Source organism: Mustela nigripes, chromosome 3 (assembly GCF_022355385.1).
Source record: "Mustela nigripes isolate SB6536 chromosome 3, MUSNIG.SB6536, whole genome shotgun sequence".
NCBI classification, from domain to species: domain Eukaryota; kingdom Metazoa; phylum Chordata; class Mammalia; order Carnivora; family Mustelidae; genus Mustela; species Mustela nigripes.
The window spans coordinates 58612049-58638719 of NC_081559.1; the positions used below are offsets into that span (position 1 = coordinate 58612049).

General features: G+C 35.7%; 1 protein-coding gene across 1 annotated transcript in view; it reads right to left on the reverse strand.

The window, feature by feature from the left end:
- The window catches only part of KCNH7 (potassium voltage-gated channel subfamily H member 7), a 485779-nt gene that overhangs the window by 110026 nt on the left and 349082 nt on the right, over positions 1 to 26671 (reverse strand). Inside the window, exons 4-6 of the mRNA XM_059392755.1 lie at positions 21472 to 21900; positions 16891 to 16911; positions 8710 to 8924 (exon numbers count right to left, since the gene is read on the reverse strand). Of these exons, the coding sequence (XP_059248738.1) occupies positions 8710 to 8924; positions 16891 to 16911; positions 21472 to 21900 (665 nt within the window). The remainder of the gene's footprint in view (positions 1 to 8709; positions 8925 to 16890; positions 16912 to 21471; positions 21901 to 26671) is intronic.

The window sequence follows — 26671 nt, forward strand, 5'->3', positions numbered from 1 at the left end:
AGGTTTGCATGATTTTATATTAGTTTAGGCAAGAAATGTTTTAGAAAAACATGTAAAACATACTGTAGAAGTATTGTGAATTTTGTTTTTTTGTAATTTCATGAGTGAAGCAACAGTGAGGCTTTATAAAAATAACTGTTGAATAGAGACTTTTAAATAAAATGTAATTTTTTAAAAAAGATTTTATTTATTTGACAGAGAGATCACAAGTAGGCAGAGAGGCAGGCAGAGAGAGAGAGGGGAAAGCAGGCTCCACACCAAGGAGAGAGCCTGATGTGGGGCTCGATCCCAGGACCCTGAAATCATGACCTGAGTTGAAGGCAGAGGCTTAACCCACTGAGCCACCCAGGTGCCCCAATGAAATGTAATTTTTAATTCATGACTGTAATATTATGGTCTATAACAAGAAACATGTATTTGGTCTTCATGTTCCTGACACAGAGCTCTTAAACACTTGGCTGCTGTAAGTGAAGAGAGTGGCAAACATCTTTGTTATGTTAATGAGGTAACTCTGGAATGCCCCTAGGTCCTCTCAAGTCACCTGTGGAGGGAGGCTAATCATCAGTGGAACCAACTATGTAATTAGAGTGTTGGAACTTTCAGTCCCAGCTCCTACCTCTGGTGGGGAAGGGGGTTGGAGGTTGAATATATAGCCAATAGCCAATGAGTTAATCAATCATATCTATGTAACAAAGCCTTCAGAAAAACCCAAAAGGGTGGGGCCAGGAGAGGGTCTGAAAACTCTCCACCTCTTTCTCCATGCCTTGCCCTGTGCATCTCTTCCATATGACTATTTCTGAGTAATATCCTCCTAAAATAAACATAAGTAAATGTTTCTCAAAGTTCTGTAATTGCTCTAACAAAGTAGTCAAGCCCAAGGAACAGGTTATGAGGAACTCCTATGTGTAGCCAGCCAGTCAGAAGCACAGGTGACAACCTGGACTTGTGGTTGGTATGCAAAGTGAGGGGGGAGTTTCATGAAATCTGGTGATATCTCCCAGGTCGATAGTGTCATAACTGAATTGAATTGTAGGCTATCCAGCTGGTGTCAGAATCTGAACTGGAGTTAGAATTACGATGGCATCACTAATGAAACTATTCCTATATATAAAACCACTTTTAATTTGTAGTTGCATCAGAAAGATATTTTTTAATACTGTCATTGAAGAAAGTTTAGGATTAAATTTATCCAATATGAGAGGAACCACAGAAAGTGTTAAGAAATTTTGTACTATTAAAGCCTGAGATGACAAATTATTATTTGTGGCTTTATTGAGGCTATTTGACATGCAAAAATTGTATACATTAATAACTTTAAACATTAGCTAATAAAATCAATACTATCCCTCTATTATAAGTCAATCTCCATTTCTAAACAAGTCCTGAATTATAAGCATTGTTTTGGGTTTCTGTCAAAAGTAAATATACGTTTAGAGTCATTGAGAAACATGAAGAGATAGTGAGCATATTTGCAATGGACAAAAGTCAGTGGAAAATAAAAAGCCATAATCTTTGAGCTCCTCTTTATGTCAGTACTATCAGTGTAATTTTGCTTTTCCTGCAACTGAGTGGCATGCTACCAACAAAACCCCAAATCCTCTATCTTAATCTAAAATTAGCATAAGAAAAACAGGATAGAAATTTACACAAAAGATAATGCTGAAATGAAGCTCCCTGTTAAGGATTGTTTTCTTCTGCTTTTTGACAAGCTTGAGGAGTTCTAGAGAAAATCTGCTATATCCTCTTCCCTATTTCTGTGGACTCACTTTTCTGGTAAATTGCTACTAAACTTTTAGATTAAGATTTTGACTAAACAGTCCAATGTTATAGGTATGTCCAAATGCCATCCTAACTTCTTAGCAGATCTAGCCGGCCTGTAGGGACCCAGTATAGACTCGTAGAGAGGGTGTACATTAAAGATAAAGAACTTCAAATTTGGGCTCATATGATCTCAGTTTGAAGGCTACTTCCACCATTTCCTTATGTGACCTGGACAAATTGTTTCCTCTCTCTAAGTTTGATTCCTCCTCTATGAGATGGAGATGTTAATAATAGTACCAACTCACAGGAAGGACTCTTATGTGGATTCAAATTGATAATCCATTAAACCATTTAGCATAGAGCTGGCACATAGTGAATGCTCAATCAATGTCAGCTATTATTAAGTCTATCATAAGTCTATTTTCATGCCAATAATACACTTAAATGAATCCTAAATAACAGGAATCTATTCTGGCTTTAGACTTCCATGTGGATTTCAGGATTATATGGCCTTTTAAACATTCAGAGTTTTCTTTCTTGTGACCTAAGTCTCTGATCACTCTTAACACTTATTTTCTTAATAGTGGAACTATGGAAAAATTATACTTGTGGACTAGTAGTAATTCTTTTCCTCATCATCTTTTCACCAAATTAAAGTTTCCTGGTTCATTTATGGCCCTTCATAGTCTGATTTTCTGATGATCACAATACAGATTTCTATTAAATTCATCAGACATTCCTCTTAAGTACTCATGCAATAAGCTGTAGAATTATTTGATCATAATCCAACCAGTATTGAGTCTAAAGGAAATGTGAGCTACTTTTAGTTTCACAATCTTGTAGCATTTTTTACATTAGTTCTTATAAATGCTATTATTATATATTGTTATATAGTGTTTCTCCAACTAGTTTATTACCCCTTGAGTACTGGTACTAGTTTTTATACTTTTGTGTTTCTAGTGCTTATCCAGCACATAATGCATAATGCAAAGTAGGATGTGTGTGTGCGTGTGTGTGTGTGTGTGTGTGAGTGAGAGAGGGAGAGATAGAGAGAGAGAAAGAGACTCATGTTTAGCTTGAACTCCTATCTTCATCTTTGCAATGGGCCACTTATTTTGTTTTTCTTCTTTAGAACCTCTCCTCCCCCACAGCATTTTTCAGATGTGGTCATTGACCAAGGGGCTATGCTTCTTAGACCATAAGGATGAACACAGGGCCCACGATGGCCAGTAGGAGTCTACTTTCTCAGGAAGGTAATGGACACCAGAGGAGAAAATGCCCTTCTCATCAGATTACGAACTGTGAGCATAATGTGAGTTGAGACTGAGGTCCTTGGTTCCATAAGATGGGGAGTCAAGTTAATATAGAAGAAGGCATGGCTGAGATGGCAAGAATGTCATCACATGTTCAAACAATGAACACACCAGCCATGGCCCACAGCAGATCTGTCCTTGCACTTTTTAGTTATGTGACCCAATAACTTCCCCCTCCTCCTTTCATATTTTGCTTAAGTGGTTCCAGTTGGGTTTCTGTTACATTCAGTTATGGCATTGACTGACTGATACAGTCTCCTGTGACTGGTCAATAAATATTTGGAACCGACAGTGCCTTCTTAAATCTTCCTGATACTCTTATGCATATGCAGGGAGAGTGATCTAATACCAGTTTGTAAAAGCTGAACATGACAACGAATAATACATTTTATCCTAAAAATTAGCATAACATTTGAACTAGAATTAGCCTCAGGAATAATGAAATCATACAAGAGTGCAAAAGTTCAGTTTACTTGTATTTAAAAGGGGGCAGATATAGCCAAGAATTTGATCCTCAACTGAGAACAACAAATGTATGGTAAAAGCAGATCTTTATTCTCCACCTACCCAACTATTCTTCTAATTCTTTGTGTTTTCTCTCCACCACTCCACTGGAATTTGGTAAGAATTAGCCAACTAAGGCCCTGTCTTCTGAGGAAGGACCCTACTACACATCAGCCTGTACAAGGTAGATTATAGTTAAAAAAAAAATACAGGTTTTTGAGAGTTATTTTCTATTTTCTCCAATTAATAGAGAAGGTCAGAGGGAAATGACATAAAGAGCTAGTGCATTCCCAAAGTCTGGCCTATAACGCCAGCCAATGAAAAAAGTCTCCAGACCTGAAACAAGAGTCAGGCTCAGCATCTTGCCTATGAGGAGAATCTGGAAGGCAAGCATCTGCTTTGGAGATTTTTGACCAACAGTTACTCTTGCTTAATTCTCTTCAATTAAAAGATTCTCTTCAGTGTCTTCAGTGGTCCATTTCCCAATCTTTTAAGATTCTTTTTATACATTGTGTAGGTACTAGTGATACAAACACCTCATGTTTCATTCCTTTTCTGGTACTCACAGTTCCCCAAATGTGCCCCATTCCAGATTCTAATTCCTAACCCTGAAATTTCTCAAGAGTTTATATTCCCCAACCACCATCCCAAAATCCCAATATAGGTAAGGTTTCCTCTTGCAGTACCCTCTGCACTGTTTTATTGTAGTAAAATTCTTCACACTGCATCCTAATGTCCATGGATTGTGCTTGTCTATCTCTCTCACTTCTCAAAGGCACAGTAATTGCCTTTTCACATGAATTCCCAGAAATTATCACTGTACATAATAACTCTTTTTTTAAAGATTTTATTTATTTATTTGACAGAGAGAGATCACAAGTAGTCAGAAAGGTAGGAAGAGGGAGAGGGGGATGCAGGCTCCCCGCTGATCCCAGGACCCTGAGATCATGATCTGAGCTGAAGGCAGAGGCTTTAACCCACTGAGGCACCCAGGCACCCCCATAATAGCTCTTAATAAATGGTTATTGAGTGAATGAACAAATACATGGTGCATGAATGAATGAATGAATGAATGACTAACACCATGGCCCCTACTCTGAAGAAGCTCACTCTAGCTGGGGAAGAAATAACAATTTGGCTAATTAGCAATTAACGAATGTATAATAGAGATAAGATCCAAATATTGATAGAGCATAACATGAACAGAAATTAATTGTTCCTTTCATTTTATGCCTTTTTTCTTGATATCTGCTCTACTGTTGTGCTTAGAGGAGTATTTAAAATTCACTATTGAATGCTCTATGAACAAAACCCTGATTTCTTTTGAAGAAAGGGTTACCATACAGATCCAATAAAGGAATAAAACAAATAAGAACCTTAGATAAAGAAAATACTGCTGGCTGCCTATAGAAATACAGTTAGAATATCTCAATGAGGAGAATTTCCATACAAACCTAACAAAAGGAATAGTAAAATCTTTGGGTTTTTAACAGGGTATTTTAGTGATTGGAGGTCAATTGGTGTTCTATGTTGTGAATATGGAAATTCCAGAGACAGTTATGATGAGGAAACTTCACAAACATTAAGTGAGGCTAATCCTGCTTTCAAGTATTTAAACAAACTTTCCAGAATCATGTCTGCAGGAGGAATTTCTCAATATTCAACCTCTACCTTGTTTGGATTTACGTGTAGGCAGTTGGCAGGTTTGTTACTAAGAGGTATGAATGGCACGAAAAAGAAGATGGAGCATTCCTACCACCTCTTTCTAGTTTTTGGTCCCAGCCTTTTTTTAGTCCCTCATGATTTTTAGCCAGAACTGTAGCCACTTAAGTGTTCTGTTTTCATAATCTTCCTATCATTGTATTTTTTCATGTTGCTAAAAAACAGTGATCTTTTACAAAATAGTATCCAATCCAAATCTTCCAACATCTTTAAGGTGCATTGTTTTTCAGTTGGGGTCCTTTAGAGTCTGGGAGGAGCACTATACTATTTGGGTAAATTATGAAAAGCTGTAGGAAAAAGACTTTTTTTTTTTTTTTTTTTTTTGAGGGCTTGGGATTATCTCATTGGTAAGTAATTTAAAACATTTTTTTAAAATGTTAAACAAAAGGGGCACCTGGGTGGCTCAGTCTTTAAGCATCTGCCTTCTACTCCAGGAATGAGCCCAGAGTCCTGGGATCGAGCCCCCACATCAGGCTCCCATGCTCAGTGGCTTCTCCCTCTTCCACTCCCCTTGCTTGTGTTCCCTCTCTAGCTGTCGCTCTATGTCAAATAAATAAATAAAATCTTTTAAAAAATGTTAAACAAATACTGTGATACTATGAAGGCAAATATAAAAGAGGAATTTTTATTTTATTTGAGAGAGAGAAAGAGAATATGAGTGGAGATAGCAAACTCCCTGATGAGCTGGGAGCCCAACTCAGGGCTCCATCCCAGGACCTTGGGATCATGACCTGAGCCGAAGGTAGATGCTTAACTGACTAAGCCACCTAGGTGCCTTAAAAGAGGAATTTAAAAAGAAAGCATGAGACCTTAAAAGAATGCCAAGTGTTTGATGGTAGCTGTCCCATTTTACTTATACTCCCAAGGCACTTCTGTGAAAACGTAGTGAAGAACCACCTAGAGGGGAAAATTGCACTCTTGTAAGTCCCTGCCCAGCCTAACCTCTCCTGGGCCAGGAAAATACCTGTTCTCAGAAGACATATGGATTTTTGTGCCTCCACAACTTTCTTTTTGTTGTTTTCTCTGCCTAGGATTCTCACCCCTTCCCTTTGCACCAACGTCCCCTTCCTCCCTCCCTTCCTTCAGTAAACATTTCATGAACTCCATTCCGTTAGGTGTTTTACTAGGTTCTGCTGAGGTAGGGAGAAAATGCAGAGATGGTGAGGAGGGCAGAAGGAAGTCATACAAAAACATTCTAAACAGAATAATGACTAATACTGCATGCTATATACCTAGCACTGTGATGAACATTTCCACACATCACTCTATTTAATTTTTACATCAACACTTAGAAATAAGTTTTGTCACTAAAACTTGCCTTGATGTCACACAGTAAATGGCACTCATCTCCATGGCATACAATAAATGACTTAGCCAAAATTAAAACACAAGTACCTGTGACTCCAACTTACGCTCTTAAAATCACTTACTACTCTATGTGACAGGTAACCTTCTAGATCCGGATGAAATGTCCCATCAACATCTTTCTTCTCTGAAAATTCTCCTTTCAAAGCATAATTACTTTCACCCTAAGTGTGTTCCTGTATTCATTATGAGCATAATTTCATTATAGCTATTTGTAATGTTTCCTCTCTCACCAGCCCTAGAAAGTCCTTAAAGCAGGCACCATCTCTGGTCCACATGCATGTCACCCTCTCCTGCCACAGAGGGTGGGCTAAATGTGACAGGATAGGGTGGACCCTGTGGTAAACCAAGGGCAGGAAAGCTTTGCAGAGATCACACTTGGCTGCCCAGACTTTAAGGTATGCCTTGTTTGGCTTAAAAAAACATTCTCAGTGAGTTTGCCAACTTTTGGAAAGTAAGAGTTTATCTTAAATCTTGGATTTCCAGCTTCTTTTTTAGATTGGAAGATTTGGAAAGCTTCATCAATCTTACATGACCACAGTCGTCTCGAGCTGAATGGTAACTGTCTGCTGTTGAGGGGCCCTGACTTTACACTTCCCTATATTCTCCACTACTGTTGGGCTGTCCTGGTGACTCTGCTCACTTAGGCTACTGGCAGGGTCCTGACCCCAAGATTTGCAATCAGTCTTCTGTGCAATTTCTGAAATCTCTTAATTTCAATGTTATAGGGTTATTATAAATAATCATTATAAATAATAGAAGTATAATATGATTATTACAAATTATTTTTCATTTCCAGTTTACTAAGTTAAGAAAAGTGAAATGCTAAGGGTAGAAAACCTCACTACTACATAAATATTAAAGCATGTACTAGAGATGCTCTCCAGTATGACATGGTAGAAAGCCTCATATACATATACATAAAACTGGAGGATGGACATTGGGGAGGGTATGTGCACTGGATATTGTATAAGACGGATGAATCACAGACCTGTACCCTTGAAACATACATTTTATGTTAATTAATTGAATTTAAATAAAAAAATAAAACAAATACACATAGTAAAGTATGGCATGTAAAAATCTCTCATCTCAAACAGAGGACTCAGATCTATTTATAACTGACTCACGGTCTTTCCATAGTTATTGCAGCACACATAATGGGTTATTTAGAGATGACTCTAGTACTGCTGGTAGTGATTATAATTACAGACAAAAACTTTATCAATGCAAAATATTCAAGGCTTGGGGCAGAGATTGGGGCCAAGTTTACCTTTATATCGTGACAGTTCTTGAAAAGATTTGCTGAGCAAACCTACCAAGCAAAGTGTTTGTAAAAGAACTATTTACTTGACACAAATTTTAGAGTCATGAATTCCCAACAATGTAAGTGCGTTGTAAGCAAAAGCTAGATACTGCTTAGGTTGGTATTTTGATATAATAGGTACAAATTATTTTTATCTATTCTTTAAAGTAGGGCTCCTGCTAGACAGTACATTTTTAACCCTAGTTCAAATTGTAATATTTATTTGAAAACAATAAAATATTGTTCCTGTGAAATGTATTATTTACTCTGACTTTTAATCATTTCAGCTCTTTTCCTCAAGTCAACTGACATGTAGCTGAGTCTGCTTAGTAGAGTTTGTGCAAAAAAGGAGGTCATGGTTAAGAGTAAATCCCAGTTAGTCACCTAAAGTTTCAAGAGTCACAGCCATTATATTAAGAAACCATGCTTTACTATTGCAGGCATGGCAGCAAAACAATAAATGTCCAAACAGGATGAATAGCAGGTTAACCACCTCTGTAACAAAGAGAACAACAATACTAAGTTAGCCCATTTTTGCTTAATCTTGCAGTAGAGAAAAATCACAGTCTATAGTTTTATTTATCTGTTGCATTAGAGGGTTATCCAACTTTTCAAGATAAATTGAAGTGCAAATAAATATCTTACCTCTTTTGATAATCATTCACATGAAAAATCATGTGTTTTACAGTACAGAGAACCTTGGAAATAGTTAAAATTGAGAGTAAAATCATATCCTACCTGGGTGACTTTCTCTGTCACATTGTGTGTTCGATCTTTAACCTTGGGTGCAATAATGGTTTTATCTGAAGAAGGAGGGGAGGCATTCTTTTTTTCGGTTTTGACATCTGAAAAATTCAGGGTGAGCTGTGGGATCTTGTTAATGGTGCTGTATTTGTTGAGATTTGAATCTGACGTGGATCCCAGGAGGCTTGACTTGATATGATTAAAAGGCCCTAAAAAAATTGGAAAATATTTGTAAAAGCAGTATCAGGAGAAATAGAAGAAAGAGATGGTCCTGAACGACCCGCTAATGGTCCACAGCTAGTGTGACCCTGCTTTGGGAGGGACTAAATGCAGCCAGCTGATACCTGAACACAAGTTTAGGGTCACTGTCTGCCCAATGGAGCAACATGTGAGTATCCGAGGGTAAGATGGGGTCCAAGATAAGTACCCAGATGGCATCTTTCATTAAGGGCTTAACGTCTTTCATTAAGGGATGGAACAAAAGGAAAAAAAAAAAAAAACTCCACTCCTTATTATTGGCCTATTATTGGCTAAATTGATTTCTCAAGAATATCTTTTTATGATCCAGGGATTATTCAAGGAAGGACTTGCCTATGGTTAAAATCATGTTGGCGATGACATTTCTGAACAGGTTGTCTACTGAGCTCCAATATGCATTACTCCTCTCTCTTGGCCATGACAAACGAAAAGCCAGCTGAGTTTTTTGTATGAGATGATATACAGAACTTCTAGAAGAGTTAAGCCCAGATGGAGGAATTTCAGCTAAGACTGAGAAGGGCCAATGTCTTTGTGTATATGTGTGTGTACTCTATTGAAAACTCTAGAATCCTGTGTGAAGTTTTAAAAATCTTTCCTTTTTTTCTCCTTTTATTTAAATTTAAGACTTTCTGGATGGGGGGGGGTCCTTTATAAAGACCATTCCAGAAGAATGCTTTGACAAATGTAACATGATTGAAGTGACATAGCTAGGTAATGGGCTGGGGTCAGCAGTACCTGGTTACTTTTTTTTTTTTTTTTTTAAATCATGCTATATCCTGGATCCCCAGAACTTATTCATCTTATAGCTAGAGCTTAGTACTGTTTGTACAAACCTGGTCACTTCTCATATTTCATTTCTTCCCTGCGAAGACAATTGGTCAAGGTTCTAGGACTCCTGGCCCCCTTGTCCAGGATGAATACACTGACCAGCTACATCTGGAGATGAACTTACTGTGTGTTGCACATGGAAAGTCAGGAAATGCTCCAAAGAGTTTCTTGTACAGTGAGTTTTGCAACTTTTACCATTATATAGCTCTTAAAAATTAGCATCAAGAAGAATTTTATAGAAATCCTGAGCCTATGAGTGTTACCCAGCTGTTATCCTGCTGTCTCAAGAGTGCTTCAAACATAGAAACTGCAGGACTAAACTTGCGAGTCAGCAAATTTTGCCTTATGCTATTTTTTGTTGTTGTTGAGGATGAAACATATTTTAGAAGTTAAAAAGCACTTTATGTACCAAACAAGGTCTAACCACCTGAAAATTAGATTTACAGGTTGTATATTTTGAACCACAATAATAAATCAACTCAGCTTAAATATAATACTAATAAAAAAATCCATCATTTAGTTCATAGTTAACTTGGAGAAAATTCATTCTATATTCGTTTATAAAAGTACATGTTAGGTTATTATAAAAGTTTAAAATGATTTAAGAGAATTTCACCTATGTGGCAGATACTGTGTTCCTTGAAGTGCATTTCTATTCATTCTCTGAGTTTTATCCATGATCATGATCAAGTCCATCTAGGTGAAAAATGTCATTGAGCTCTTTGGGCATTTATTGTCCAATATGCTCTCATTTGCATACATATTAATATTCTCTTTTCTATTTATATGACAAAGAGAGAAATATGACCCCAAAATGGTACCATATTAATTTAGAGTTCAGACAGTTCAGACAGAAGCACCATCCCCTAGGTCTCTGTAGAAGCCTCCACCACACACCAGTGATTTATTATTGTAACGCATCCTAAATAGCGTTTCCTTTTTTGTTATCATTTTATGGCTATATTCCAGACCTATATCTTAAAATTTATAATTTGTGAAACATTCTAGGACTTGAGACTTCTTAGACAATGCCTTTTCCTCAACTCCAATGTTATATTTTCACCCATTAGGTATTTTTACAACACACAGGTATACTGAGAAGAGATTAGAGAAAGCTGAGCTCTGATACATGGTTGTGTTTAAAACTTTTACACCCATCTTCCAATTCTCTTTATCATCCCTCTATGTGGTGCATTTCTGTAGCGATTGTCTACAGGGTTATTTAAGAAATTGGGCAAAAACATGGATGATCTATGACATTAAGGCAGACAAATACTGTTAAATATACTTTGATTGTTCTTGTGGCCTGTTCCAATAAATGCCACTGCATTGACTCTACCAATGAGCAAGAGGTCTCAATTACGATGGTACTTCATCTTAGGGGCATTTGTGGGGACATTTTTGTTTCTCATAATGATGAGAGGTGGTAGTTTTTCACCTGGAAAAACCATCCCATATGTCCCAGGGGACACTCATGAAGGTGAAAGCCTATTTATAATGATCTGAGCCTTGAACTTATTTCACATATAAAGAGCACAATCTACATTTAACATGATTTTAATATACATTGAGCTTTCCAGGGCTATAGCTACCATGTAAGGGAAAGAACTTTGTATTGTTTTGTTCAGAAGTTTACCAAAACTTGTTCCTCATTTTGGAAAATCGCATCATTTAAAACTATGCTATTTGTGGCATTGGAATTTTGTGAAATATGACTTCAGGTTATAAGGTTATAGTTTGTGTTTGTATATTCTGAATAAATATGTAAGCAAAGAAATTTGACTCTTTTTTTTTTTTTGCCAGTGTTGGAACCAAATATTAAATTTGCAGAGAATTATAGGAATCACAGTGAAAATCATTAATAAAATTTCTTTGAAATGTATCTCATATTATTGTTTTCTATATATGTAAAATGATGCATGATGCAATCAAAGGAAACTATGTATAAGAGCTAAACACTTGAAATTATTTGTCTTAAGACTGCCTGTTGGTTTCCAGTCTCACTTGAGTAATTCCCTAGAGATCTGCCACACCTTCACCTAAATGTCTGGATTGCCATTTCTTGCTCTGAGTCCCATTGTTTAGGAAGGTATATGGTCTGCAAGGGCTTTTTTTGAAATACTGGAAAAGGTAGATGTTCTCACATTTGGTGGGATTTTCTCCTTCAGTGCAGTTCATTAGTATCACATGTTATCACACAGGGAATCATGCTGACATTACTCCAAGCTGGTAAGGCGTGGCACATTTGTGAGAATATCATTACTTCCTCATTCTTTCTCCAGTTTATCTTGGTGTATTCTTCATAACTCAATTTGGTTATTTCTTATTTTTAAAATTCATATATAAATAATCCTGCTCTGTTATTATTTAACCCAACAGTGGTTTTTATTTTGCTATCGACCCATATTCCTGCTCTGTTATCCAGTACTTATCTGGATAATTTAATGCTCTTAAAACCATTTTTTTAAAAAAATGTCTGATCATCGCATTGTATCTTCTAGTATAGTTATATTTGAACATCAACATATTGAGAAAAATAACCTTTTATTATAAACTGCTTTTCTTGTATTCTTCCTTTATATTATAGTTAGGATGAGGTTGACTTTTAGAATTAGTTTAATTTTCTCTAAATGTGTTACAGTCTAGTAAAAAGAGTATAGCAAAATATTGTAGAAACAAGTGGACATTGAGTCTGACAGGGCTGAGAAACCCCTGGTCAATACATGTCATACTCAGATTTGCCCTCAGAGCATTATAACGTCATTGAGTCCCTGTTTTAGATCTCATATTTACTTGTGGATAAACCTTCTGAACTGTTACTCTATTCTATTTTTTTAAGCTCTTAATATTAGAGATTTAAAGTAGACTCTTTCTTAAAATCTATACATTTAAAGAATTAGCAGAACCTAAAATGTTCCTTAAAATAATCCAACATGCTACTTAGATAAGACATTTACATTCTATTTCATCCTGCATAACAAAGATAATTATGCTTTTTCCCACTGATTTTGAAGCAGATGTTTATATGCAGAAGTCTGAGTCTATAAGATGATCAGTATTAGCTTAGGTTCCTCTAAAGCCTATCTAAATTCTCAAAAATTTTCCAACGCTTCAGTTAGGATCGGTATCCACAATATTCTCATTTTACCAATTGTAAGCCTAAGCAGACGGAGTATGAGACCAAAGGGGAATAAGCATCACGGTCTAGAAATCAGAATACAGGGTTTCCTACCTCCTAGGTCTATATTCAGAGAGGCCTTGGTTGAGGATTTAAAGGTGAAGGGCAGCCTCCCTGAGAGTGACCATGAACTGATGGGATTAAGGACTCTAATGAAAGAAAGGAGAATAACCTGAAAAACAAAGTAAATGAATTTAAATGAAATAAATGGGCAGAAATAAAGGGAAATAATAGATTCAATAGAAAGGAATGTAAAACTCCAAAGTAATAGGACTTGATGTTCTTTAGAGAAACATTTGTGAAATGGATGCCCAGGTTAAACGCTTCCGTGTACTAGAAGGATAAGAAAAACAGGTGACCAAGTAGACTAAACCAACAGCTGGATAAAACTCTCCTACATTACAAGTGTCTGGTTAAAAATAAGGTAAGCCAGGTTCCGGCCACAAAGAAATATCCTGAATTTAGAGATCAAGCCAAAGACTAAAGCAACACCTGGAAAGAATTTTAGATTAAAGATATTTAAAATTTTTATGATGAGGCCATTTGAATTTATCATGGGTTACAAGAGAATGAAAGAGAATATATTTTCTTTTAGATGGTGCTGGGAATATAGCGAAGGACATCTGATAATTAAAAAAACATCGTAATGCTCTTTTCTTTTTTAAAGATTGCTGCTCTTGAGAATAAAATGGGACACAGGAGAAGGAAAGCAAAAAAATTAAGGTTGTCAAAGCATCAGGTCTTTACACAGTTTATTTCTTAGGGCACTGAGTTTATTAGGGTAAAGTTTAATAAAATATAATTTGCTGAAGTGACTTAATATTAAAAAATGCAAATGAAGTGCCTAGTAATTGGATTTTGTAAAAGAACCATGGCAACCAGTTTAACGCTTAGAAAGATAGATAAGTAATCACATTATTTGTAGTCAGTATTCATATTGTCTAGGTTCAGTGCATGACAAATGATTTTCAGAAGAAAACTATCACCGCTGAAAATCAGTTTGCAAATTCATGTAAGAACACAAAAACTTGGTAACAGCCAGTGTAGCTTAAGAGACACAACCTGTATCAGATCAGTTGATTTCTTCTGTGAGTCTGATAGGTTTTGTGGCTTGAGGAGATAAAGGCAGTGATAAATCTTACAAATAGTTTTGTTTCTGATTCATAGGTCAGATTCATAGACAAGATGGAAACTGAACATTCCATTGTTAGTGGGATGTAGTTACTTGAAATAATAAGGAGGTGGAAGCAATAGAGGGGTAAAATTATATTAATGATCTATTTATAAGTAGGGTAAGTGGGGTTAAATTTTATGGATGACTTGAAAAGCAGAATAGGCAGAGAAACCACTAAATTTGAGGTGAAAATCAGTTTACCCATAGTTGAGATAGCATTAGGTTCACCTCTCATAATATTAAAGAAATTATTTAAAAATTTTATGTACATACACACATATAAACAGCATACATAATTTATTTGAGTTAATTTTTTTCAATCCTTGATAACAGGGCTACACTTAGATCTCTGGAGTCTTATTTCAAAGAGTCAGAGTGCCAAGGAAATTTATTCAAGGGAAATAACATTAATCCCATGAAAGAAGGTTAAATGGAAATGATTCCATTTTAGAAGAAAAGACTGAGTACCAATTTGCAGTTTTTATACAGTGCTATTATATCAAGATTAAAAGTAACTGGCTGGTATCTCTGTCCACTCAGGATAGATAAAGGGGGCAAGAAAATTGCATTTCAGCAAGAAGGATTTAGGCTAGCTCTTTGTGTAACAGGCAATAAAATAGATTCCCCAAGAATATTAAAGAATGGGGTCCTTGGGAGATAAAGATCTTCTACCATCTGTGTCAGGGATTCAGCCAACACCCTGCCCAAGGGGAATAAACCAGACAAACTTGAAGTCCTTCCAAGTGCCTGCCAAAACTATTTACTTTATTTTGGTAAAGAAATTATGTTTGGGTGATTTAGATATTGAAAAAAAAAACCCTGTAATTATGCATTTGTATACAAAGAAATATAGAAATCCCTTTTATTTTTTAAACCTTTTATTTAAATGTGGTTTAGAAACAACACCAAAAGAATTTTTAAAGTACACTTAATGTACTGTTCTGTATCTAATTAGTATATTAATTGTTCTGTGAAAATCTTAAAGAGCCGGACATTTAAGGTTCTTTTTGATAGTTTCAAAACCAGAGTCTGAAAACTTTGGAGGGTACATTTACATTAATTTTAAAACTAAATTTGCACATTTTCCCTCTAATTTGGGAGTTTGACTTCATAAATAGTAACATGTGAAAACTTCCTACAATGGTTTAAAGTTTCCTAATCCCAATTCTGACTTTGATGATTCATTTTTGTTCAAAGACTATTGCTGTTCAAAAAAAAATGGAGGGTTGAGGGAAAAGGGTTGGAGATTAAATGGATTCATTTATGAGAGAAAAATAAAATTAATGTAGTTTGAATGGCAACTGTGTGAACTGCTTGTTTGGAAGATAAGCAAGCTTGATTTTCATTTATTGAGAAAAATTAGATTCATTTCTCACTGCATTTAAAAGATCACTGGAAAAATAATGTCTAATAATTAATTGCTAATTGTTAAATGCTAAAGGCAGTCATATTTCATATAGGGGAGTTGGCAAGAGGTGTCTGTGTTCTGTTTCTCGACATTATATCCTGAATTATATCAACACAAATCACCATCACAGCTGACACTAATTTGCTGCCTTTTAGAAATTAGAGTAGACAGGCCAAGGATAGAATAATCATGTAGATGAAGTACCATCCTGCTATTGGAGGTCACCTCCATGACCCTTTTTGAAGTGCTTGCAAAATAAAATTGGGATGGAGAGAAGCTGTCATGATTTCCCTTCTTTTCAAATCACCCGGGACGGCTGACCAGAAAGCAGCTTTAGTGTCTAGTGCTATTAATTCATAACCATCACCAGCTCTGACTTAATTAGGGAAGCAATTGAGAAATCAATATACAAAACTTCATAGTGATCAGAGTAGCAGTGACATACAGAAGAGGCCAAAACAGTGAACTTTAAGTAGTGATGGTTACTGGTGGAGAAGTGTCCATGCAACACACATGCACAAAACGAGTCATTGTCACCATAGGCACACTCACAGCAGCATGCATGGCCTATGTTAAAAGACTAAGCCCGAAAGTCTTCAACTTGATGAGAATAATGTGATTACTGTACTTTGTGATTCCTTATATCTACTCTGATTTAGTAGAAAAAAACAGAGGTGAATTTCAAGTTTTTAGTCAAATCCAGATTAATCCAGAGGTATGGCCCACTTAAACATTACCCTACAGGAGCTACAGGTCATGCCAGTGATTTCAGACTAATATAGGACACAATTAAAAATGACTGAAATGTAAAATAGAGAAAGAGAAAATGACTCTCATGCATGTACAGTTTATTACTACAGTAAGCTTAAAACCATACCCCCTGCCATCCAGGAACGTGAAACTAGTTTTAAGGAAACAAAAGAGGAACAAGTGAAGTGATACTGTTATGTAGCACTTTGATTACTTTATTTATTCTTGCACTCAAAAATTTTTTTGGCTGAAATAGGCTTATGTGCCTCTTTCACAGTGGAATATATTTAGCTTGATACTTGTTTCTTTCCAAATGGTTTAGATATTCAGGAGGTAATCATTGTCAACCTAGCCTTATAGTTCTTGCAGGAAAAAGGAACTCCTAATCATTTTGGTGACATGGCCGAAAAAGTAACAATGTCTCCAACAAAATCAAGCCAGGATGTCTCCACCAGGCACCTGAACTAGCTAAGGGCCAGCATGATGTTGCATTGAACAGGGCATACAGCAGGCAAGTTAACATGCCAAGTAAAGGGGCACTCTGAGCATCAGATGATGAAATTCGAGTTCGTACATTACCTTTGACATTGCGACCATTGTCTGTTTTGAGCACATAAGGATAAAAAAAGAAAGAAAAATAAAAAAGACTAAAATTATGTTATATACACTGAATTACCTCTGTAAAAACAATCAGAGTAAACAGGATATAAGGACTGAAATGTATCTTTGAAATTAGCATTTTGTACTCTTCAACCAAGTAAAATGCACAAACCAAAAATGCTATCTGCTGTAAGCATGCATTTTCAAATATGTGAAACATTTATCTCACTTAATTTAACTAGATTTCAGGATACAGATTTTATAATTATGACAGTCTGGAGAAAGGCATCTCCAGCTGCCTGCAGTTGTGATAAAAAACTTTAGATCTTGTCAGAAGCCAATTTTAGTAGCAGTTCAACCATCATTTACAAAGAAAGACTGTGCAACATTTGGTACCTAAAGTAATCTTTTTTTCCCCATATGGTTTAACCTAGTAAATTAATAAGGACAAATATTTCTAAGACAACAGCTTACCTTAATAAACCAACTTGTGTTATTATCAGAATTCTCTTCACTGCCCCTCCCCACAAATGTTCTTCAATGTATATTTTGGAAATACCAAATGGTGCTCAAAGAGTCATTCTTAGGCAAAAGTAATTGTAAGAAATCAGGGAAAGATTTGACTGTTAAAATAACATGGGAATTTTAAGTTTTTTGTTGTCACAGGGGACTCAGTGTAATAACTAAAATATTTAAGAAATTCATTTATATTAGCATGGGCTGTTTTCAAGTCTCATAATGGAGTGTTTTCAGATTTATTTTGAGATTAGAAATCTGAATCTTTAATGCATATTTGCTACTAACAAAATATGCATTACTGGTTTTGAAACAAACAAGCTTAAAATAAATGAAGTCATGTCAAAACCATTCAAATATATCCAAGATTTGAAAAAATCTGTTCAACATTTGTTGACATCTATGCTACTGCTGTGTATATTTAGAATCTTGGGATATATCGTAATTCTTTCAAAGCTTACAACTGAAGCAATTTCAATAATGTGGTATATTGAATTGCTAGTGTACATTGCCTTTGACAGAGATACACAAAGTTGTGACCTCATGTGACAACTCTGCCCTCTGAGGGACCATAAAAAGGCAAACAGAGATTACAGAGAATTATCTTCATCAGAAGCTTGTCCCCCAAATCATTAGTTTACTAATGATTTACAACTGCTTACAAGTAGTTAAAAATTATAACATTGCTTATCATCAAAATTACACATAAAGATTTGTAAATTTTCAAAAAACCTGATTCAAGCTGCATCATATGGTTAATGATGCTTTGACATTCTAAGAGCATTCAGTCAGGGCACTGAGGCTAGTTGAGACCTTGTTATTTGTACATGGCAATGTAAGTGCAGATATTAGAGAAAGCATTTGGAGTCCTATAGCAATTTGACGGAGCAACTTTATGTCTGGTCATTCTAATAATAAAACAATTGGTGTTTATATTTTCTATGTCTGTTTTTTATTTCATTTTTCTAATAGTGCATTTAAAAAATAGTATTTACAAACGTATTCATTTGTGATGGATTAGAAAAAATTCTGGTCCTTCATCATAAATGGTTTGAGCAGTAGAGTTCTAAGGTACTTGGTAAGGTAAATTAAGTAAAAGGATAATGTAAACTATTACACACTACTACATTTGCAAATTATTTGAAGTTCTAAAAAGATAGTCAGTATAGAAGGTAATTTCTCTTCTTGAATGAGGAGGCAATAATCTGAATTCAAAATCTGCTGCAAGTGGGATCTAACCTATTAACCAGTCATATGAATTCATGAAACTAAAATCAGTTTAAAAATTTTTTCAAATTCATGGGGCATTGTCTGTCAACTCTACTCAAATAAAAAAAAAATTAAGACATTTAAAAAAAAGTGTTCCAGCTTCCTTTGTCAGTGGCTCACTTTCTAAAATATACCAAATTAGCTACCCTTAGAAGGTGTAGTTTCTTTTCTGCTAATCGGTTATTTATAGCTAAATTTGTTCTAAAACTGAACTATCAAATACCCTTGAACTATATCAATCAATAGCCAGATGACTGGAGCATCTGCCAGAAAGTGATTTTTTTTTTTTGAAAATGACACAGCTTGGGTGGAGAATGACTTCATTACTGAGGGTCCTGAATAGAGAAATCACCTTTTCCCATAACTGTATTAGCAACTGTGTACTAAATAGAGACCACATACATATGAAGAAAATAAAGTGAGATCATGGAATCTGATCTAACCTATTCAGCACCACTGTCAAACCACAGTTTAAGTCTGTACCACGCACTATCATGTATCATTTAAAAGGTAAGAATGTTAGTATACTATAACTCAGGAAAGAAGGCCAATTTCTGAAGTCTGTACAATTCCTAAAGATGCTGACACTAACTGGACTAACTAACTAAGTCGGGCATCTGAATCACCCTATTGGGTTTGTCGCTGTTCAGCCATGGGATTCATTGCTCAAAGATCAAATTTCAGAGGTTTTCAGTTAGGAGATCTTGAGCATGCCATTACTAAACAGTATGGGGGCCTGGATGATTATTCAGTTTGGGAATTGTCCTTGATTTGATTTTCCTTTTGACCTTCTTCAGATCACAGATTAAAATGGATGTGCTAATTGCTTTTGTACAGATACAGTTTCGCAAACCTATCTGTGGAAAACTTCAGTTTTTGTGATATTGACTTATCTCTTTTTGAATTCTTCCTGCCAATTCATTTGCTTTCATCACTTCTGTCTTCTCAACTTCACCATGCCCTTTACATAAAGCTCCCCCACATGATTTAAGTAGGATGGGGTACAATCACTTCCTGTTGCATGTGGTTTTGAAACATACTTCACAAGCATAGTCCTGTCAATTTCACACCAACATTTATTGAGTTCCTGCCATGAAAAAGGCAATCGTGATTCTAAGGCTACAGATCTAACTGTGCCCAAGCTCCCGCACTGGGGGAGTTCACAGAAACATAGAGTGCTTTGCATATCTAACAGAAATGACAGACTTATAATGTGGAATAAAGGCAGAATGTAAGAAATGCTAAAATATGTGCAAACATTGCTTTGCACACTCAGGTGAGAAATCATTTAATTCTTTGGGTTTGGAAAGGAAAAATGGGTCCTTATGCCTGAGAGAGGCAGAATGAGGAGGGACAAAGTGGAGAAGAGTTATTCCTGGCAGAACAAACTAATGAAGCAAGAAAATGTGTGATACATTTTTGGGAAAAAGCAATTATCTTTGTGTGGGTTTAGAGTGGAATATATAGTAGGGGAAGGAGTCCTTCACGAGCAGGAAGTAAGGCTTGAATTATAACTGTGGTACCTCGTAGTACCCTACACTGTGCCCAGTGCTTAGATCTATGTTTTAAGAAGAAAACTCGAAACCATAGCCGTGATGATGGTCATGCACGGTAATGGATATCACAGGAAGAACAGTGGGCCTCTCAAGAACCCGAGCTTGTGCGATTCAGAAAAGTGGGACTGATACATCCATTCAACTGGTACTTTGAATCTCCAACCCTGGGGGAAAGTTCAGTGGGTCCACAGAACCCTTCTACCATGGGAAATTCTAGTGTGGTAGACTGTGGACTCTGGAGATGGGTGATCCTGTGTGTGAAAGATGACTCTGGTGCTCTGCAACCTTGGACCAGTTATTTATGTAGTAGAAATAAACCTCAGTTTCCTCATCTATAAAATGGTCTTCATAATAATTCCAAACTCAGAGAGTTGTTGTAAAGAATTAAGAGAGAATTAATGTGTGTCAAGCATTTATATTGCCTCTCGCATAACAAATAGTATATGTTGGCCATCATCATGTTAATGATGATAATAATTTTATAATAATACATAATATATATACATAATATATAATAATAATATAATTTTATAATAATAATGATGATAATTTTCTCCAGAGTCTTTTGAGCATTGCTGCTTTCACTACTGGCTTATCGAAGAGTGTGAACACCATGAGTCCAGGGAAAAATAAATGAATTCTGAGTTGCTCTGACTTTGGTTTTCAAGTTTGGTCTTTCAGGACTCTCAGGGTTTGTTTTGGTTGTTTACCTCCTAAAAATCTCCCCTTCTTCCTTCCTATCTCTAATCCACCCCAAACACTTACAGCTTTCTAATGATGACTCAGTACACCCACATTTTATAAACCTCTTCCTTTGGAAAGATTTGGTTAATAGGCCTGTGAAGGCATACCACTCATTCACCCCAAGGCTCGACTATTTGTTAAATGCAGCAAAATTAATTATTCTTGAGATGATAGTGTCATCACCTAAGCATATGTTATATAAAGCATTAATTAATACTCCATACGGTAGGCAGATAATGGTTATCATACCATTTCAGAAACACAGAAGAAGCCAGAAAAAACCCAGATCACTCACTATGGTTCAAAGAGGAAATCAGTAACAACTCTGAATGTAAGACTCCTAAAATTTAATTCCCATAATTTACTTGCATCTCTTTCTCCCAAGGCATAAGGATTAATGTCAAAATTAAAAACAATATGGAAATTACCTTTCATTCCCCATTAATATGCATTTCCATATTTTAAAAAAACATACCTTCACTGGCATGTCGGTCTCTAAATATGTTCTTGGGGTGGACACTGAATCCTTCTATATCGTGAACTGAAGAAGCCCTCCGTATGCTACAAATGCTCTCCTTCGATCTGGAATGAGTCAGCTGGGTACTTGACTGCAGCATGTCAGGGTAGAGTCGGTCCCATTGCCTTTTGGGAGACGAATGGTCCAGAGGTCCAGATATATTCACCAAGGGGGAACATTTGCTAGGCTGTATCAAGGCTTTTGTATCATCTGCTTCAGAGGGGCTGCAGCTCTCTTTTGTAGGAGACTTGAAGTGCTTCATGGCTACCGAATCATCACTGTGTTTAGATGAATCGATTACGACCACATCAGGGTCTTCTTGTGGTAAGGACTGCTTTCTGTAAGTGAGAACTCTCAGACCAGGGAATTTGAACCCAAAAAGTTTCCCTACAAATGGAAACAGGAAAAAACATTATTTCAAGACAAATACCTACAGACACAAACACACATAGTATACATGTGTATAAGACATATTCCTTAAGACAAACAAATGAACAAGTACCATTGACTCAAATTTAAGTACCATGTAATAAAAGTTATTAATCAAAACTTAATTGAGTCATTTACAGTTGGAAGAGGGATATTGTAGAAAGCTTCTGAGACTAATATGAATTGTCACATCAGCTGTAAGAAAATAGTAATATAATCTTATCATGTTTCTGATGGTTAAATAGACTCCAATGACATGAAAGCATTACTTGATGACACGAGATTTCTTATTTCAATAAATTAAAGACATGTTACACATTGTAACATATTACATAGTGTTAAAAACCCTATACATCCATTTTTAAGGAGATGTGAAGGGCAGAATACAGTTTAGAAAGGAAAAGAAGGGAAGGGGCACCATATGTAAAATGCACAGACACAGGAGAGATTATAGTGCCTATGTATGCTTGGGGGACTAGGGAGCTATTGTCCTTGAAGTAAGAGGGAAGAGAATGAGGTGGGCATAAGTTGGCATGACATATCTAAGAGGGTTTGTGTTAGATAATAAATACTCTGAGTCATGTGCAGATTGGAAAAGTGGGGTCGACAGTGTATGAAAAAAATTCCTCATTCCATTTGGAATGTTTGAAAAGCTTTTGGTTTCAGATAGAGATGTAAAGATAAGAATTTATTTTTCCTGATATTTTTTGTTCCAAAATCTGAGAATATGGCATGAAATTCATCTCAGTAGATAATGCTTAGAAGGACAACTAAATCTAACATTAAAAGGTGGGTATTAAAATTAAAATGTTAACTAATAAAGATATAAACTCACTGGAAATAAAAATGAAAATCAAAACAAGGGCATATCATTTTCCACTCTTCAATTTAGCAGTAAATTAAAAAAAAACACATAATGTAGTGATGGCGAAAAATGCTGGTGAGCATTCTGGCACTTTGATGATGGGACTGAAAATTGCTACAAATTCTTAGGAAAGTCATTGTACAATACCTATTAAAATGAAAGTATGTACTTTCAATCTCATTTATAGGGTAGTACAAACACACAAAGACAAGATACAGTCTGAATATTCATTAGAAGGAGAATGGTTGAATAAATCATGGCATTTTTATAGTTAGGAATCTTCTTTTAAAAAAGTGTATTTAAATAAAAATACTAATATATATATATATATATATATATTTTAAAATTTTATGTATTTATTTGACAGACAGATCTCAAGTAGATGAAGAGTCAGGCAGAGAGAGAGGAGGAAGCAGGCTCCCCACTGAGCAGAGAGCCCGATGCGGGGCTTGATCCCAGAACCCTGGGACCATGACCTGAGCCAAAGGCAGAGGCTTTTACCCACTGAGCCACCCCGGTTCTCCTAAATATATTTATGTCTTGATTAGAATTAGGAGATTATTCAAAAATAGCGTAAAGTGAAAAAGCAAGTTTCATTTTAACATTTATGACCACTCATTAAAAATAATCAAAGTATATATTTGTCCATGTAAGTTGTATAGCAGTAGAGAAATATGTGAAAGAACACATACCAAACTCATAATGTTAACTGACTAAGTGGGTTTGGAAGTGGGGGAAGGCAATGTATTGCATTCTTCTTTACATGTCTTCATTGTTTGTTACATCAAACATATATATTTTTTAAAAAATTAATAAGGTAAAACTTCTACTTCTAAAAGAAATGAAGAGATAAGAGAAAACATCCAAACACTATTATATAATTCAAAGCTTTTCCAAGTATCATCTCTAAGAAAATGCAAAGTTTTGAGACCCTATTGCCAGTGCAGTTTTCTATGTCCACATGGCCCCATGGCTTGACAATTACACATTGCTCTTCTAGTCAGTTGGATTCCTGCTTGGAGTTCAGTCAGTTGGAGTCTTTGGGCTACAATACTATCTACCTTCTTATATTCTTAAATGTCATGGGTACCCTCATCTTTAATATATTTATTATAAACTTTTCCTCAGTGCATTGAGGATGGTTTTAAAACATGGAAGAAGAGTCACAAAACTCATGGACTTTTCTGCATTTTATTTAAATACACTCTTCCAATATGTGGTCTTATCTGCACACACAGTTTTAATTCCATATTTAATCCAGTAACTCATAAACCTGCATCTCTAGTCCAGACCTATTCTCATAAACCTGCATCTCTAGTCCAGACCTATTCTCTTAGTTCCAAACTTGCATATCTATTGACCTCATTGACAGCATCACTTAAAAGTCTGAAAGAAATCCTGTAGCAAATCCAATCTCATGATCTATCTTTCTGATTTTAGCCCTTTTCCTGACAAACATTTCTGTCCCCCTGTGGACCATAGGCTTCATGAGGGCAGGGCCCCTGACTATTTTGCTAACCAAATCCCACCTCTGACTGAAAGCCTGAGCATGATAAATGAATTGCTATAAGCAGATCCCAAACTGAAAATGTGCTTCAATTATGACTGTGGAAAATTAGGATATTTAATTGCTCTGACCAACTTAATTACATAATTTTAGCCTTCTGGAATGGCACTGACCCATGTTTACCAAAAATGATTAATTGAGTAGAACTCAGTAGCTCAGGGAAACGGTGAACTCTCTACCATGCCCTTTGTACCTGATGCAACTCTTATTGTCAATTTCACCTTTTTCAGAGGTTATTAATTGCTACCATTCTGGTTTTAGAACATATATAGAAATGTCTCAAACTCTTCATTTTATGTAAAATACCTATTACAGAAAATTTTAGAATTAAGCAGGCTAATCTATTATTATAAGCTTTCATTTGTGGGCTAGTAGTTAACAGTGTTCAATACAATTGTAATTGAATTTATCTTTCTGATAAAAGACATGACACAATGTGCAAACTCCAAATATGTTTACCTTTAAGTTCTAGATTAATAAATTGTAGATGAGAGTAACCAATCTGTGCAAATAAGATTAAGCAACAGTGTACTATAGTAGCTGTTTTGCCGGCATTCTTACATAATTCTACTAACAACCCTTACATGCTCAAGTAAATTGCCAAGTTAAAAATCAGTGAACTGCATCAAAGTCACTTGATTAGTTTTTAATGCACATGGAAGTGACTTATAAAGCAGTTTACAAATCAATTCTGCAAGCTTATTACAATGCACTGGAGGTCAATGCCTACTTTTGTTCATTTTTCATTAGTTACATTACCCTCCTCCTTTAAAAACAATTCACTGCCTTTCTTAAATTAATGACCGCATGAGGCATTTAGTTTGCTCTTGTAGTTTGGTCATATCCAAGGTGGTACAGATGGTCTTTTCTGCATCACTAGGTTCATATGACCATGTTATATTGCATTACAGATTTAGTTGTCTAAATGCAGCTCATCCGGAAAGAATACACATTGAGAATTTTGTTCAATGCTAGCACTTTCAAGCAGGAAATATAAAGCATAGATGAGTATAATCCTGTCATGGTTTTTACCACTGGAAAATACCCTTATAAGTCAAGTCTCCACATTGTACTAGATTTGCTTTCTAACTTAAACAACCAAAATAGATACCATTTAGCCTTTTGTTTACTGTAACATTTGACAAATCTGAAATAAGAACAACAAAATAAGAGTTTTTACCCATTTGTGCACTCTCCCAAATAATTTTAAGTACTGATAAACTGCTTACATGAACAGGATTTTCATCTAAGATGTATCTAGTTTCTAACACATATGGATGAACTACTGCTATAATATCTTTCTCAGAACATGTCACTTTTAAGAAGCTGCCTAATATAAGTTTGGAAGCTTCATCTTTGCATATCCTGTATCATATTTAACTGAGATCTTCGTACTTCTCACCCATGTAGGCACACAGATAATCTGTCATTGTTCTCTTTAAAAAGCCTGGAATTATGACTCCTATCTATCTATCTATCTATCTATCTGGATATAAATATCCATATTGAGGATCTAATGAAAATCATAACTCTCTCCTAAATAAATATAGAAAAATGCATACACAAAATTTTGTTTTTGATATCAGAAAATGAATAACAAAATCCCTCTCCCTGAAGGAAAACCCTTCTACTAACCTTGCCAGGGGTTCCCTGGGATTAGTTGACTCTTAACATTCCTTCCAGTTCTGAGTTTCTTTACATATATATGCTAGTCATAGTTTTCACAAAATTATAATGATCACAGCTGCATTTCTATCCAATCTCCTATGGTAATGGGACTTTAGAATATAGTTTTACTAAACTTTTCAGAATGGAAAAGGTCTCATCATTTCTCTTTCTTTCTTATCTTCTCCTCTGGGAGCTGGTTCTTATCTACTTGAATTTGGAAGAAAACAATATTTCTAATTTAAGAATTGATTTAGGAATATTAGAAATAATATTTTTTTCAGAAAAAACAAATACTGGGACACCCGGGTGGCTCAGTGGTTAAGCCTCTGCTTTTGGCTTAGGTCATGATCTTAGGGTCTTGGAATTGAGCCCTGCATTGGGCTCTCTGCTCAGCGGGGAGCCTGCTTCCTCCTCCCTCTCTCTCTGCCTGCCTCTGTCTACTTGTGATCTCTCTCTCTGTCAAATAAATAAATAAAATCTTTTTAAAAAAACAAACAAACAAGTATTTCCCAAAAGTCCTCCATATATTTCTAGTCATTGAATTTCCTCACAATTACAAATTCCCAATCATTCTCTTAGTTCAACTTCCTTTCTGCAAACTCTTAGAACTTCGATTATCTAATAATTTT